Source organism: Hyaena hyaena, unplaced genomic scaffold, assembly GCF_003009895.1.
Source record: "Hyaena hyaena isolate Hyena2069 unplaced genomic scaffold, ASM300989v1 scaffold_724, whole genome shotgun sequence".
Lineage (NCBI taxonomy): Eukaryota > Metazoa > Chordata > Mammalia > Carnivora > Hyaenidae > Hyaena > Hyaena hyaena.
The window spans coordinates 824,187-837,981 of record NW_024081354.1 but is presented as its reverse complement, the minus strand read 5'-3'; the positions used below and the strand labels follow the sequence as shown (position 1 = coordinate 837,981).

The 13,795-nt window shown below is 35.4% G+C and overlaps 1 protein-coding gene across 1 annotated transcript in view; it reads left to right on the top strand.

The window, feature by feature from the left end:
- TRAK2 (trafficking kinesin protein 2) overlaps positions 1–13,795 on the top strand; it is a 60,180-nt gene that overhangs the window by 29,190 nt on the left and 17,195 nt on the right. The window contains exons 3-10 of the mRNA XM_039217816.1: positions 2,911–3,105; positions 5,993–6,069; positions 7,788–7,904; positions 8,932–9,141; positions 9,994–10,072; positions 11,535–11,665; positions 12,104–12,178; positions 13,469–13,606. Coding sequence (XP_039073747.1) covers positions 2,911–3,105; positions 5,993–6,069; positions 7,788–7,904; positions 8,932–9,141; positions 9,994–10,072; positions 11,535–11,665; positions 12,104–12,178; positions 13,469–13,606 — 1,022 coding nt within the window. The remainder of the gene's footprint in view (positions 1–2,910; positions 3,106–5,992; positions 6,070–7,787; positions 7,905–8,931; positions 9,142–9,993; positions 10,073–11,534; positions 11,666–12,103; positions 12,179–13,468; positions 13,607–13,795) is intronic.

Genomic DNA, 13,795 nt, shown 5'->3' with positions numbered 1-13,795 from the left:
AGGCAAACCATAAGAGACTCTTAAATACAGTGAACAAACTGAGGGTTTATGGGCATAGGGAAAATGGATGATGGGCCTTAAGAAGGGCACTTGTTGGGATGAATCCTGGATGTTATATGTAAGTGATGAATCACTGGAATCCACTCCTGAAGCCAAGACTAACACTGTATGTTAACTAACTTGAGAATTAAAAAAAAAAAAAAACAACCCTGGGTAATCAGGAAAAAAAAAGAAGAATAATCAGGAGAGTAGTAAATAGTACATTATCAGAAACACAGAAGCAAATAGGGGAAGCTAGTCAAGGATATTTAATCTACTAAACTTTGTATACTCATTTTTATTTTATTATATTTTAATTTTTTTTAATGTTTTATTTATTTCTAGGAGAGAGAGACAGTGTGAGCAAGGGAGGGTCAGAGAGAGAGGGAGTCACAGACTGAAATAGGCTCCAGGCTCTGAGCTGGCAGTCAGCACAGAGCCCGACACGGGGCTCGAACCCATGAACCGCGAGATCATGACCTAAGCGAAAGTCAGACACTTAACCAACTAAGCCACCCAGGAGCCCCATTTTATTATATTTTAGAGAGGGAGAGGGACAGAGAGAAAAAGAGAATCTTAAGCTCCATGTTCAGCACAGAGCTCCACGTGGGGCTCAGTTACACAACTGCAGGATCTTGACCTGAGCTGAAATCAAGAGTTAGATGCGTAACTGACTGAGCCACCCAGGCGGCCCATGTGTATTCATTTTTAAAATTACGTCTTGGAAGTAGGGAATTGGTAGCCTTAAATTTTCACAGAATTTCTTTAGTGCATATTAAAAGACAATTTCTAGGAAATAATAGCTCTATTAATGAATGCTAAATTTTGTTCTTCATTTCCATTATACCCCTGAATTGCCTACGAGCCTGTTTTTAGCTCTGCATGTATTTATAGTCAACTTCTCCTCCTGTGAGTATTACACTGACAATCTGTATGTGACATATTTATGGCAGGAAAATTTTGGATAATTGCATGGAATTCATAGCAGTAAAATTTGGTTGTATTTTTAGGGCTTTTAAAGAGATTTGCTAAGGATTGAGAGCTTCTTTAGAACCATATTTAAAGTTTTAAATGTAGCTCACCTATGTGATTGTATATCTTACCTTTGTGATTATGAAGTCACTGCTTGTCCTGGGTAAAGAGAGGTATGTGATATTGTTAACTTCCTCATATTTGATTCATTAAACTGTTATTGGTGAGTTAAAGTCATGTTGTAGAAATTTACTCTTTTAAGATATGTTTTCTTAAAATGAACTTTGTTTTTTGCCAGAGTTAGAATATGTTTCTTTATACTACCCACAAAGGAAATACCAGATCTCTTTATAAAGTGTGAGGGTTGATATGACATCCTGTATTTTCTCTATTTTAAGCATGTTAAAAGGAATAAGTTTGGGGCACCTGGGTGGCTTAGTCGGTTAAACGTCCGACTTTCGCTTGGGTCATGATCTCACGGTTCGTGGGTTCGAGCCCCGCATCGGGCTCTGTGCTGACTGCCAGCTCAGAGCCTGGAGCCTGTTTCAGAGTCTGTGACTCCCTCTCTCTCTGACCCTCCCCTGCTCACGCTGTCTCTCTCTCTCTCCTAGAAATAAATAAAACATTTAAAAAAAAAAAAAAAAAAGGAATAAGTTTACTTTTTGGTAGACTGCTAAATTTGGCTAATGTTAAACGATGGGCCGTGTTTGGAACAGGAAGCCAGGAGCAAACACATAAAGGCAGAAAAACCTAGAGGTGTGTGGGTGAGAGAGTAGTGATGTGAAAGGTACTCAGGACTTCAAATATACAACATCTTTAAAATAAAAATGATGGGGCGCCTGGGTGGCTTAGTCGGTTAAGCGTCCGACTTTCGCTTGGGTCATGATCTCGCAGTTCGTGGGTTTGGGCCCCGCGTCGGGCTCTGTGCTGACTGCCAGCTCAGAGCCTGGAGCCTGTTTCAGTCTGTGACTCCCTCTCTCTCTGACCCTCCCCTGCTCACGCTGTCTCTCTCTCTGTCTCTCCCCTAGAAATAAATTAAAAAAACATTAAAAAAAAATTTTAAATAAAAATGATGAAGTACTAGTGCTAGAACACTCTGCTAAAATGTTAATATTACTGGTTAACATTTAGCTAGTAAATGTTCATTTTTTTAATATCTAGCTGCTGTGAGAATATACTGAAATGTAATTTTTCTAAAGTTTGAAGAATCCTCCCACAGAGTTCAAATTCTGTTACTAAAGAATGTCATTTTATTCCTTTTGAACTATTTTTTGGTGGTTGTTTTGATTTGCCTTTTTCTCCCAAGCATATAATTTATTTGAGATCAGATCCCTTTTAAGCAGCACTAAATACATTGATAAGGAAGAAACATGAAATCTGTCCAAATTTATGTAAACATTTAAAAGCATAGTTATATTTACCAAGCAATATATATTTTTTCTTGAACTGTCTTTTTAAAAAATTTATCTATTTAAATTCAAGTTAGTTAACATACAGTGTAGTAGTGGTTTCAGGAGTAGAACCCAGTGATTCATCACTTACATATAACACTCAGGTCTCATTACAAGTACCCTCCCTAATGCCCATCACCCATTAAGCCCATCCCCCTACCCAGGTCCCCTCCAGCAACCCTCAGCTTCTTCCCAAGCAGTATATTTTTAAATAGAGTATAATTAAAATTCATGGTATTATTTTTACTATAGAAGATTTTATATTAAAGAAAGCTAGAAAAAGACCAACTATATAGTACCAGCATATATTAGTAAAAATCATTAGAGGAATTATCCTGACTAGGTTTCTTTGGTTATCCTACTTTTGCAAACTAATTTCATTGATGTTTTCTCTATAACTAGCAAATTGGAATATTTTGGATTCATTTACATGGACTCTCCTCTTTAGATGTCTGCTCCAATGAGGATCTCCCTGAAGTCGAGCTGGTGAGTCTGCTAGAAGAACAGCTACCCCAGTATAAGCTAAGAGTGGACTCTCTCTTTCTATATGAAAATGAAGACTGGACTCAGTCCCCACACCAGCAGCAGCATACTTCTGATACCCTCTCTCCAGTCCTTGCTGAAGAGACTTTCCATTATATGAGTGAGTTTTTTAGCCTTTTAGAGTTTGTCCATTGAAATAAAGATCATAAGTATCTTGATGTTGATTTTTAAAATGTTTTGCATTCCTAGCCATTGTTCATTATGTAGCTACTTTAACTCAAACTGATTTAACAGCACAAAGAGATAATTCTGTGTTATGTCTAATTGTAGAAGGTATGTCATTCTTTATGACTCTGAGTGTCTGTGGTTGCAAGCACACTCAGATGTTTCCATTTCTTCTTTCATTTGGTACTTTTCTCAGACTGAGTAGAAAAAAGAACTTAAAAAATAGTAGTTGAAATTTTAATTAAAAATTTTAATATTTCTTATATCTCAAAGCATTTATTATACCAGTAGTTTGATATACTGAGCCATCAGCTTTTTCACTTTATATTTCCTATTAAACACAGTCATAGAAACTATGTCAGTCATTAAGAAGCATAGTTTTTGGATACCTAAGTAGTTTTAATAATTAAAGTATGGAGACCTTTTTGCTTTTGACCTCATTCCAAACATCTGCTTTCAGGCTGAGCTAACTTTTTTTTTTATTCATTCACTTTTATGTGCATAGTAGCTATTAGGATATACAAGTAAAGTCTGTAATTTCAGCATTGATATGTTTGTAAAATTCTTTTCATTTGAGTTACCTATGACGTTGCATCAGTTCCTAAACATTTTCCCAATGAGTGCTTCAGTGTTTTTAATGATTGTTGTAAATACTCATTTTTATAGTAATCATTAACTTGCTTTTAGTAGTTTTCCTAGAACCAGACTACTTACTGCTCAGGAAAAAAATTGTAAACCTTGTTTAAACTTGAATTGGAATATCAAGAAACTCAAAACTGTTTCTTCCTGGGGTGCCTGGGTGGTTCAGTCAGCTAAGTGTCCAACTTCAGCTCAGGTCATGACCTCACGGTTCTGGGGTTCGAGCCTCGTGTCAGGCTCTGTGCTGACAGCTAGCTCAGAGCCTGGAGCCTGTTTCGGATTCTGTGTCTCCCTCTCTCTCTGACCCTCCCCTGTTCATGCTGTGTCTCTCTCTTTCTCTCAGAAATAAATAAAACATTAAAAAAAAAAAAAACGATTTCTTCCTTAATTCTTATAAATAGCTGAATATTAAATTAAAGCTCTTAAGCTTTTCTTAACTTTCAAGTTTGAGAAATTTGCTTGCAATTTTCTGTAAAGTGCTTATTTTTTATTTCCATTTAGCTTTGTTCCATACATTTTTAGATTTGTGAGAAGAAAATTTCAACCTGAAATTCATCAGGATGAATTTAGATTTTGTCATTATTTTGATTAAGTGGCACAGAAAGTGCCCCTTTGTTTACTTTTTCTTTGTCATTTATGCTGCTGAAGGATGGAGCTGTAGCTAGGGAGCTGTAGCTAGAAAGCTGTCTTAGATAACAACTTAATAGAGTTACTTTTAGAGAGAATGTTAAATAAAAAACTTTGAAAAATAAATGAGAATCAGATTCTAAAGTACTTGGTTTTCAGGACTTTATACAAAGCAAACCATAATATTCAAGGGAGCAATTTAAAACTTGAGATTAATAGGATGATACAGATCCATACTTCCAGGGTCCAGAAAAGTATCTTTTTCCTTCAGTCTAAAGGTACTACTTTCACTTAGCAATTTGAAAATTGAACTATATATGATATACTTAAGGTTATGAAGCAAATAAGCTAGGATTATAATTGGTCCTCTAATACTTTATCTTTATGAATTTCAGAAGGGTTAAGTGACTTATTCAAATTCACTCAAATCCACAAATTCAACATTTCTTCTTTAAAGCCTCTTGTTTTTTCACACTTCAAGGCAAACTAATTATAAACTCAGTCTAAGTGAAATACAGATCTGTTTCATGAAATGCACTCCAGACTCAAAAGATCTCTCTTTTATTATGCATCATTAGATTTTAAAAAAGTTTTGCTTATTGGGGTTCCTGGGTGGCTCAGTCGATTAACCATCTGACTTTGACTCAGGTCATGATTTCACAGTTTGTGGGTTCGACCCTTGCATTGGGCTCTGTGCTGACAGCTCAGAGCCTGGATCCTGCTTCAGATTCTGTGTCTCCATCTCTTTCTGCTCCTCCCCCGCTCATGCTCGCTCTCTCACTCTCTCAAAAATAAAGCAAACATTAATAAAAACTTTTAAAAGTATTGCTTATTGTGACTGTGGAATCATTGGGGTCATATTTGTCATTCTTTTTGGAGCTATAATATGCAAAGTATTGACAGTTCCTGAATTTAATGCAGAATTACTGGACTTAAATTATGCAAATAATAGTATATTATACAGTTTATCTTATAGCAAAGGCCTAGATATGCTAGAAATTATCATTAATTAAACTAAAAAGGATTATGTTTCATAATAGGACTATAAAAAGTCTTACAAGTCCTATTCCTTGTTTATTGAGATTAGCTCACATGATAGATGATCATAGGTATTGAAGATAATCACATCAGAATTGTAATTAAATTCATTTGTAATAGCATAACCCCTCACAGAGTCACCCCTCAGGAACTTTAATTTAGATTAAGGTATAAAATAATTGGTGATTTATCCATTCATCAGGGCCACAGTCTCTAATATCAGTGGACCAAAATTCTAATCTTACCGAGAGAGGAAGAGATAAGAAGTGGTTGCCTAGTGATCATTTGATACTTTCTTAATTCATTGTATGATGCACATTTTGTTTGTAATAATTGGCCTATTTTCTGAGTGTCTATTTTCTATTTTCACATATATTTTTAATCTCCTGAACGGTGCTTTTTAAAAGCCTGGTGTGGTGGTAGTGGTGGTGGTGGTTGTTATCTTTGAACTCTTATGAATATTTAAAATTTTTCTGTTATTTCTAAATCCTATAAACTGTTGTCTTAAACTGTCTTAGTTCTAGGCACAGACAGGGTGGAGCAGATGACCAAAACTTACAATGACATCGACATGGTCACACACCTTCTGGCGGAGGTAAGAATATATCTTTTCTTTCTCCAATACAAAAAGCTAAAACTTGAAGATCATTTCAAATCTATTAAATGAAAAACGAGGATGTCTTTGTTCTGGGTTATTTTGTATAAGATTTGCTACAAGTGGAACAAACTGGCATTCCAACTGGCATTCCAAAATAGAATGGTTCCTGAAGTTTATTGTTATGAAGTTGCAGAGGGTTTAATTTTTGTTGTTGCTATTATAATGGTGCTGGCTTTCCTATCCTAGAAAAGCTATCTTAAAAAAGAAAAGTTGGTGGGTTGTTGTTGTTGTTTTAAATAAATTCTTGCTGTTTCTGTGGAGCAGAGCAGCCTATTCAAGAAGCAGCTCCATTGCAGATCAATACTAGCAGTTTATAGCATCTTCCTCTTTTTACTTTCAGTTTGGACTATTATTTGAGCTCACTTTGTCCATGACATTTTTAATATATAGTGTGTCTCTTCCATTTGGCAATCTTAGAGGTATCTCCTTATACTTCAACTTCAGTTGATCTTATATAAACTGTCTTTCTCTTTGAAGTACCCTTCTCCCCTTTCCCCCCAGCTCCCTAGAATGATTTTGTGTATGCCACTTAGCCTATATTGAAAATGAGATACATTGGGCCTGGAAAATTTGGAGATAATTCATCTACCTCTTTTCATGTATTGTAGAGCAAAAGGATAGAAGCTTAATTCTATCTATATATGGTGATCAATGTAAGTGGAACCCAGGCTCATATATAAGGTAGCTAGATGTATATTGACAATTTTCATCGTACAGGAAACAGTCCTTACCACCAACACAAAGATGGGATTCCTACACCCTTGCTTGATATCACCATCTGCCTAGAGGGAGTAACTTTTGCTTTGCTTGGCTATTCTGTAGGCCTCCCAACATCACTACAATTGACTTCTTTAGACTCCCTTCTTTATACGTTAGCAGAACCTGGAGCCTCAAAATTTCTAGTTGTTTATCCCTTCTTTTGTCTCACATTATCATTCTTCCAGAAGTTCACAGTAGGGCTCTTGGTTATGCTTTCCTCTAAGCCTCTGGCTCTGAATGCATAGAAGCTTTCCCCTAATTGGATTTGTTTTCAACATATGTACTGTATCATTACCATGCTTAATAGACAAATGCTCAACAAATATTTGTTGGACTTGCACTGTGTGTCAGGCCCTATTCTCGTTTTCTAAAGACTGTATTGATTTCTTAATTCCCCAAAATCATAAATTTAAAGGTTGGTTGCTTAACTCTAATTAATAGGGTGATCAGTAAATTTCACTTTACAGGGGTGCCTGGGTGGCTAGTCAGTTGAGCATCTGGCTCTTGATTTCAGCTCAGGTCATGATCCCAGGGTTGTGAGATCAAGCCCCACATTGGGCTCCATACTGGGCATGGAATCTGCTTGGGATTCTCTCTCTTCCTCCCTCTTCACCTGTTCCCTGCTTGCTGTCTCTAAAAAATAAAATAAGATAAAATAAAATAAATAAATCTCACTTGATATCAAGAAGAGAAATGCCCTCATGCATTTATGACTACGGCAGTCATCCATTTGACCAGTGTGTATTAAACACTACGTTTGTGTCAAGCCCTGTGATTATTTGTTGTATCTGGACATTAAAATGAATCTTGATTCTTTCTAGGACATTCCTTGTGAGTTAACAAAATTGCATTTAATTTTATTTTGTACTCAAAAGATGAATTTGGTATTTTAACAGAGGGATCGTGATCTGGAGCTAGCTGCTCGAATTGGACAAGCTCTCTTAAAACGGAACCATGTCTTGTCTGAGCAGAATGAAGCCCTGGAGGAGCAACTGGGACAAGCCTTTGATCAAGTGAGTCTTTGATCAAGTATTTATAGCATGAAATAATTAGTTCTTAGACAGTAGAGAAGTTTATTTTTCTGGGTGTCCCTGAAGTGATAACAATAGGTAGGTAAATAACACCAGTACATGTGGACTTTGTTGGCAGCCATTGAACTAACCAGTAGAGAAATGAAATGTTATTGTACAGGGAAGTGCTCATGTGACTCTACCTTAACCAGTATAAAAAAAATATGGAAGGTACTGTGTTCAGTACCTACCATTATATGTGGCACCATGCTTAGATTCTAACACTTTTTCCTCATCATTCTGTATAGACTTTCTGTGTGATCTTATCTTAAATTTATTTTGAAAAAATAACCCTAAATAATGGAGACCCAAATGGAATAGCTTTAGTCAGAAACCCAAACAAGAGGAAAAGGAAAAGAAATTCTGAAAATATGTTTATTTCATACAATAAATATTTTTAGTGGGAATCAATTTATTATTAAATTGAATAGTTACATTTCAAATTTCCTATGATTTGTTATTATCTGGTTTTATTAATATTTTATAAATGCCATTATGTTTAATAACATTTGAGCCTCTGTGTTGAAAATATTTTCTAGAACTAAAGAAGTCATATAGATTTATACTTAAAAGCTTAAAGGTGTAAGCCTTTAGCATGAGAATTTGAAGGAGGGGTCTGTTCTGACACTTCAGTGGTTCTTCAGTTTTGTTTTTAACTGTGAAGATATCATTATCTTATGTAAAAATTTCCTCCTACTTTCCTATTACATAGAATATAAAAATTGGCTTTTCACCTAGTACAGAAAAAGCTGTCTTTGTGGAATTAATAGTCTAACATTATATCTTGGGAAGTATCTGAGGTTTGTTATGCTCTTTTTAGCACTTGTTACGTTAGTCAGTAAAATCTAGCAGCTGATTTTATAATTTTATTTTATGTTGAGAAACAGTTGCTCCATGAATTAAAAGCGATATTACATGTAAATAATGCAGAATAAAGAACATCTTGTAAATCAGGCCCTTTCATGTGCAGGTTAATCAACTGCAGCACGAGCTGTCCAAGAAAGATGAGTTACTTCGAATTGTCTCTATTGCCTCTGAAGAGAGTGAAACTGATTCCAGCTGTTCTACACCTCTTCGGTTCAATGAGTCCTTTAGCTTATCTCAAGGTCTGCTGCAGTTGGACATGCTGCAAGAAAAACTCAAGGAACTGGAAGAGGAGAATATGGCTCTTCGATCCAAGGTACTTTCCTTTACTTTAAAGGCTGTAAGATGTAGGCCCATGTATTGAAGTAAAATATGGCATAACTGAGGATTTGCTATTGACATTCCAATTAGGAAGTGATAGCAAAGGCATGTGTATTTGCCTTTCATTTTTCACTTAGAACCCATTCATTGACAAGTGGATAATAGCAAACTGATAGATGAAATAGAGAAAGCCACAGCACAGAATACATATGTTAGGGAGTTTACACCAATAACTAAATAATTGTAACTGTGATAAGAACTATGTTGGAAGATTACAGGGTTTCCTGAATTCGTGTAGCGGCAGGAATCCAAGTCCTACTTAAACAATGACATTTTAGCTGTGGCTAGGGATTAGCCAGGCAGAAAAGTATGGCGGAGGGGAGGCACCAGGGAGAATGAGTAGGCGTGTGCAAAGATCCTGAGAGGAATGAGGGGGAGATGTTTGTCATATCCTGTCCCGTATCTTTATTTTTATTTTTCTATTTTAGAAGGAGGGAAAGAGTGTGTGCTTGAGTGGGGGAGGGACAGTAGGGGAGAGACAGAGAAAGAGAGAAGGAGGGAAAGAGGGAGTTTCAGGCAGGCTACAGGCTCATTGGAAAGCCCGACACAGGGCTCAATCTCATGATTGTGCGATCATGACCTGAGCCAAATCAAGAGTTGGGACATGTAACTGACTGAGCCACCCAGGTGCCCCCCATATCTTTATTTTAGATAAAGCTTTTTCGGTTTTATTTTTCCTTTTCAGCTGGTGAACTATTATCTTCAAATGAGAATTAAAGGTTTTTTAAGTTAACGCTGTAAAGTCATTGGAACATATTATCACATACTGTTTTTTTCTTTCTTGAAGGCTTGTCACATAAAGACAGAAACTATTACCTATGAAGAGAAAGAACAACAACTTGTCAATGACTGTGTTAAAGAACTTCGTATGTATTAATGCATTTGCTTTTGTAGTTTTTGGGCAGTTCTTTGATGGCATATCACCAGCTCATAAATTAAATCAATGGTTTCAGTAGAGGCATCTCAAGAAACAATTTTAAATAATTACTGAAAATCTTAGAATATCACGTTGAGCCCACAACTCTAAAAAAATACCATATGTACTTTTAAGAAATACTTCTATTTCCCATTGCCATCATTGTTAAAGAAAGGCCTATATTTCTATCAGTTATGGCATGTTGGAGTGAAAGGAGCCAAGCTTTTATTTTGTTGTTGAGGAAATCGTCCTATAGAGAATATGATTTGCCAGAGTTAGAAAACTGATAAGTTAGGAGAGCCAGCGCTTAAATGATGGCATAAAACTTTACATTCAGTCAATATATATTTAGTGCCAACTATGTGTCTATGAAGGAACATATTTTGATTTGATGTATAGTTAATTAAAATAATTTTTAAAAATAAATCAGAAAAAGATAGGCTTTACTAGAGAAAGAGACATAATTTCTCTGTGAATATGTAACCTTTTATGTTGAAAGAGAAAATATGAAACATGATACCAATTCATCTGGGCTGTTGGTGTCAGAATGTGATACCTTAGAATAACAGAATGTTAGAGAATCACAAAGAATTTCAGTTGAATCTTCTCCATCAGCACTTCCATTATTCGCCTTTTATACTTAAAAAAACACTTGCCCAAAAGCTTAGATCCAAATCTCCATCCTCCTTAAATCATCCTTTGAACTGTTATAGATCTTCTATCAATTTTAAAATAGTTTTATTTATATAACACTGAGAAATAGTATTGCCACTTGAGTTTGATGTCAGAATTTTTATATGCAAAATTAACTTCCTCCATGGAATTCTAAAGGTTCTATTTCATGTGCCTATCAGAATGCTAGGCTAGAAAGATTGTTTCAGAGGCCTTACTCAGTTTGCTAGGTATTCCAGAAAGTCTCTCTTGTACAGAAACATTTCCACAGCTTTAGAAGATTGTAACTGTTGCATTTGAAATTTTCCTTTGTTAGATTTGTTAAGTTTAATTTCCATTGTTGTGGGATTTTATTGATGTCCCTGAAGAGTTCTGAAAGACATAAATGAGATTATGTCTTGGTACTTGCAAACATATATAATTCACCTATCTCTTTTCAGCCTTCTTGTTTCTCATAAAGAAAAAGATGGAGGCAAAACTTTTAGCTTGCTTACCTTTACACGTCACCTCTTTTAGCTTCATTGCTCCTATTCAGTTCTCAGCATTAGTCTATTTCAGAAGGATATTTATTTTCCTCTACTTGATTATCTGGGTTTATTTTTTAAATTTATGTTAAAGAAAAATCTATTCATGATACAGTCCAGTGCTTGTTACAAAATAGAATTTAGCCTACAAGCCATAATTTGCTACCCCCTACTGTACACTTATATTAATTTTTAAATTTTTATTTTGTTTCCCAGGTGAAACAAATGCACAGATGTCCAGAATGACTGAAGAATTATCTGGGAAAAGTGATGAACTGATTCGGTACCAAGAAGAGATCTCCTCTCTCTTGTCTCAAATTGTAGATCTTCAGCACAAAGTTAAAGAAGTAGGTTCATTCATTCATTCAACAGACGTTTGTTAAGCGCTGGCCTCGTACGGTACTCTCTGCTAACTGTTAGATACATTAAGCAAAATAAACACACTTCCTTTACAGAGCTCTAGTATGATTACTGTTTTAGTCTTTCCGTATCATGAAATATGAGTAACTACTTTCAGCTTACTATTTCTCTTGGCCAAGTGGGATTAGATTTTCCTTAGAAAGTTGTGATGTGAATTACTGACTCATGCTCATTGTCCTCTGAATACCTGAATAGATTTGTATTCTGCCCATTTTATTGCTCTTATTTGGCGTTTGACAGGTTAGGTTTTTATAGGTCTCTAGACTATACCCCTGAGAGACACTCTTAAGATATCTTAAAAAAAGAGAGAATAGCCTGTATTTTATATGCAGAGGCTTCACTTGTCTCTTTTAAAATGTTGTTAGCATGTAATTGAGAAGGAGGAACTGAGACTTCACCTACAAGCTTCCAAAGATGCCCAAAGACAGCTGACAATGGAGGTAATCAAATCTTCCTTTATCTTGTGTAATATGCTGGGGGAGGAATGAATAGTTTGTTTCATCTTCATGAGTAAAGATGTTTAAAGGCAATTACTGGATTTTAAATGACAGCAAGAGATTAAGATTAAATTATGAGATCTAAGGGGTACCTGGGTGACTCAGTCGGTTAAGTATCCAACTTCGGGGGTTCAAGTCCCAAGTCAGGCTCTGTGCTGACAGCTAGCTCAGAGCCTGGAGCCTGTTTCAGATTCTGTATCTCCCTCTCTGACCCTCCCCTGCTCATGTTGTATCTCTCTCAGAAATAAATAAAAAGCATTAAAAAAATTTTGTAAATTATGAGATCTAAGAAGTAAAGCACTTTAAAAATTCTAATAATATGACATCTTTCTTGATTAATAGAGAAAACCTGTCGTTTGTAAGATTCTTTAGGAATATGTGACCCTTTTACCAGTTTACCTTAACCCAACAGTTTTTAAAATAATTTCTAATAATAAGTGTTCTTGCAGATAGGTCAGGAGAAACACCAAAAATCTTTTTACTTTCTATCCAAATAAAAATTCTGTGTGTTAGATACAATTTGGTGGTTCCCTAGCATACATAAGGATCACCTGGCAGAATGAGTGCTAAATGGAGACTCCCAGGCACCAGCCCCAAAAGTTTCCAACTGAGTAGGTCTAGATTAAGGGTCTAGAATCTACATGATCTAGTCCACACACCACACTTGAAGAAATTTCTGAAGTTAAAATGTACTCTGAAAATTATATACTCTTTTACCATGCTTGTGTATCTAACTATAAAGAAGATTCTGAAATAAGGTAGAAGAAACTACTTGTTTAAGATAATTGAGCACTCTGGTATCGTATATAATACTTTATAGGCTTGATCTTGTCATTTACAGACTTCAGAGTGACATTTAAAAATATGTGTATCAAACATTATGCTATACCTAACTTGACTATAGCTATTATTCTTCCTCTATAAGTTTTTTTAAGGCTTTGAAGCATTAAATATTGAATTGAAAATAATTATGGTTATTTCAGCTATATATCAGATTTTTTGCAAATCATGTTTATGTATAATTCTGGCCAAGACATCCCTAATTCTGGTGACTTGAAATATATAATGTACACTCTCCTTGCTTAGTTTGTTTTAGAGTCTTTGTATTGAAATTATATTCATGAGGTTATCTAGCCCTCTTGATAAAATTAGTACTTATCCCAATGGGGTTTATTTTCTTGTTATCATTTTGAGAATATAATGAAGTACACTAATTACCATCCTTTTTTTCAGCTGCATGAGTTACAAGACAGGAATATGGAGTGTCTGGGAATGTTACATGAATCCCAAGAGGAAATAAAGGAACTTCGTAGTAGATCTGGCCCTGCTGCTCATCTTTACTTTTCACAGTCATATGGAGCTTTTTCTGGGGTGAGTCTTTCTGGGAAAGACATTACATATTTAATGAAACTTTTTAAGATTAGGTTGTCCTGAGGGTGATGTGGTTTCTGGTGGTATAAAGTATCTTGAGAAGAGATAACATGGTTTGTCCTTGTTTCTGGAATTCATTTATTCATTTAAGCTTTAATTTGCATATATACATCTACCTTAATACTCCTA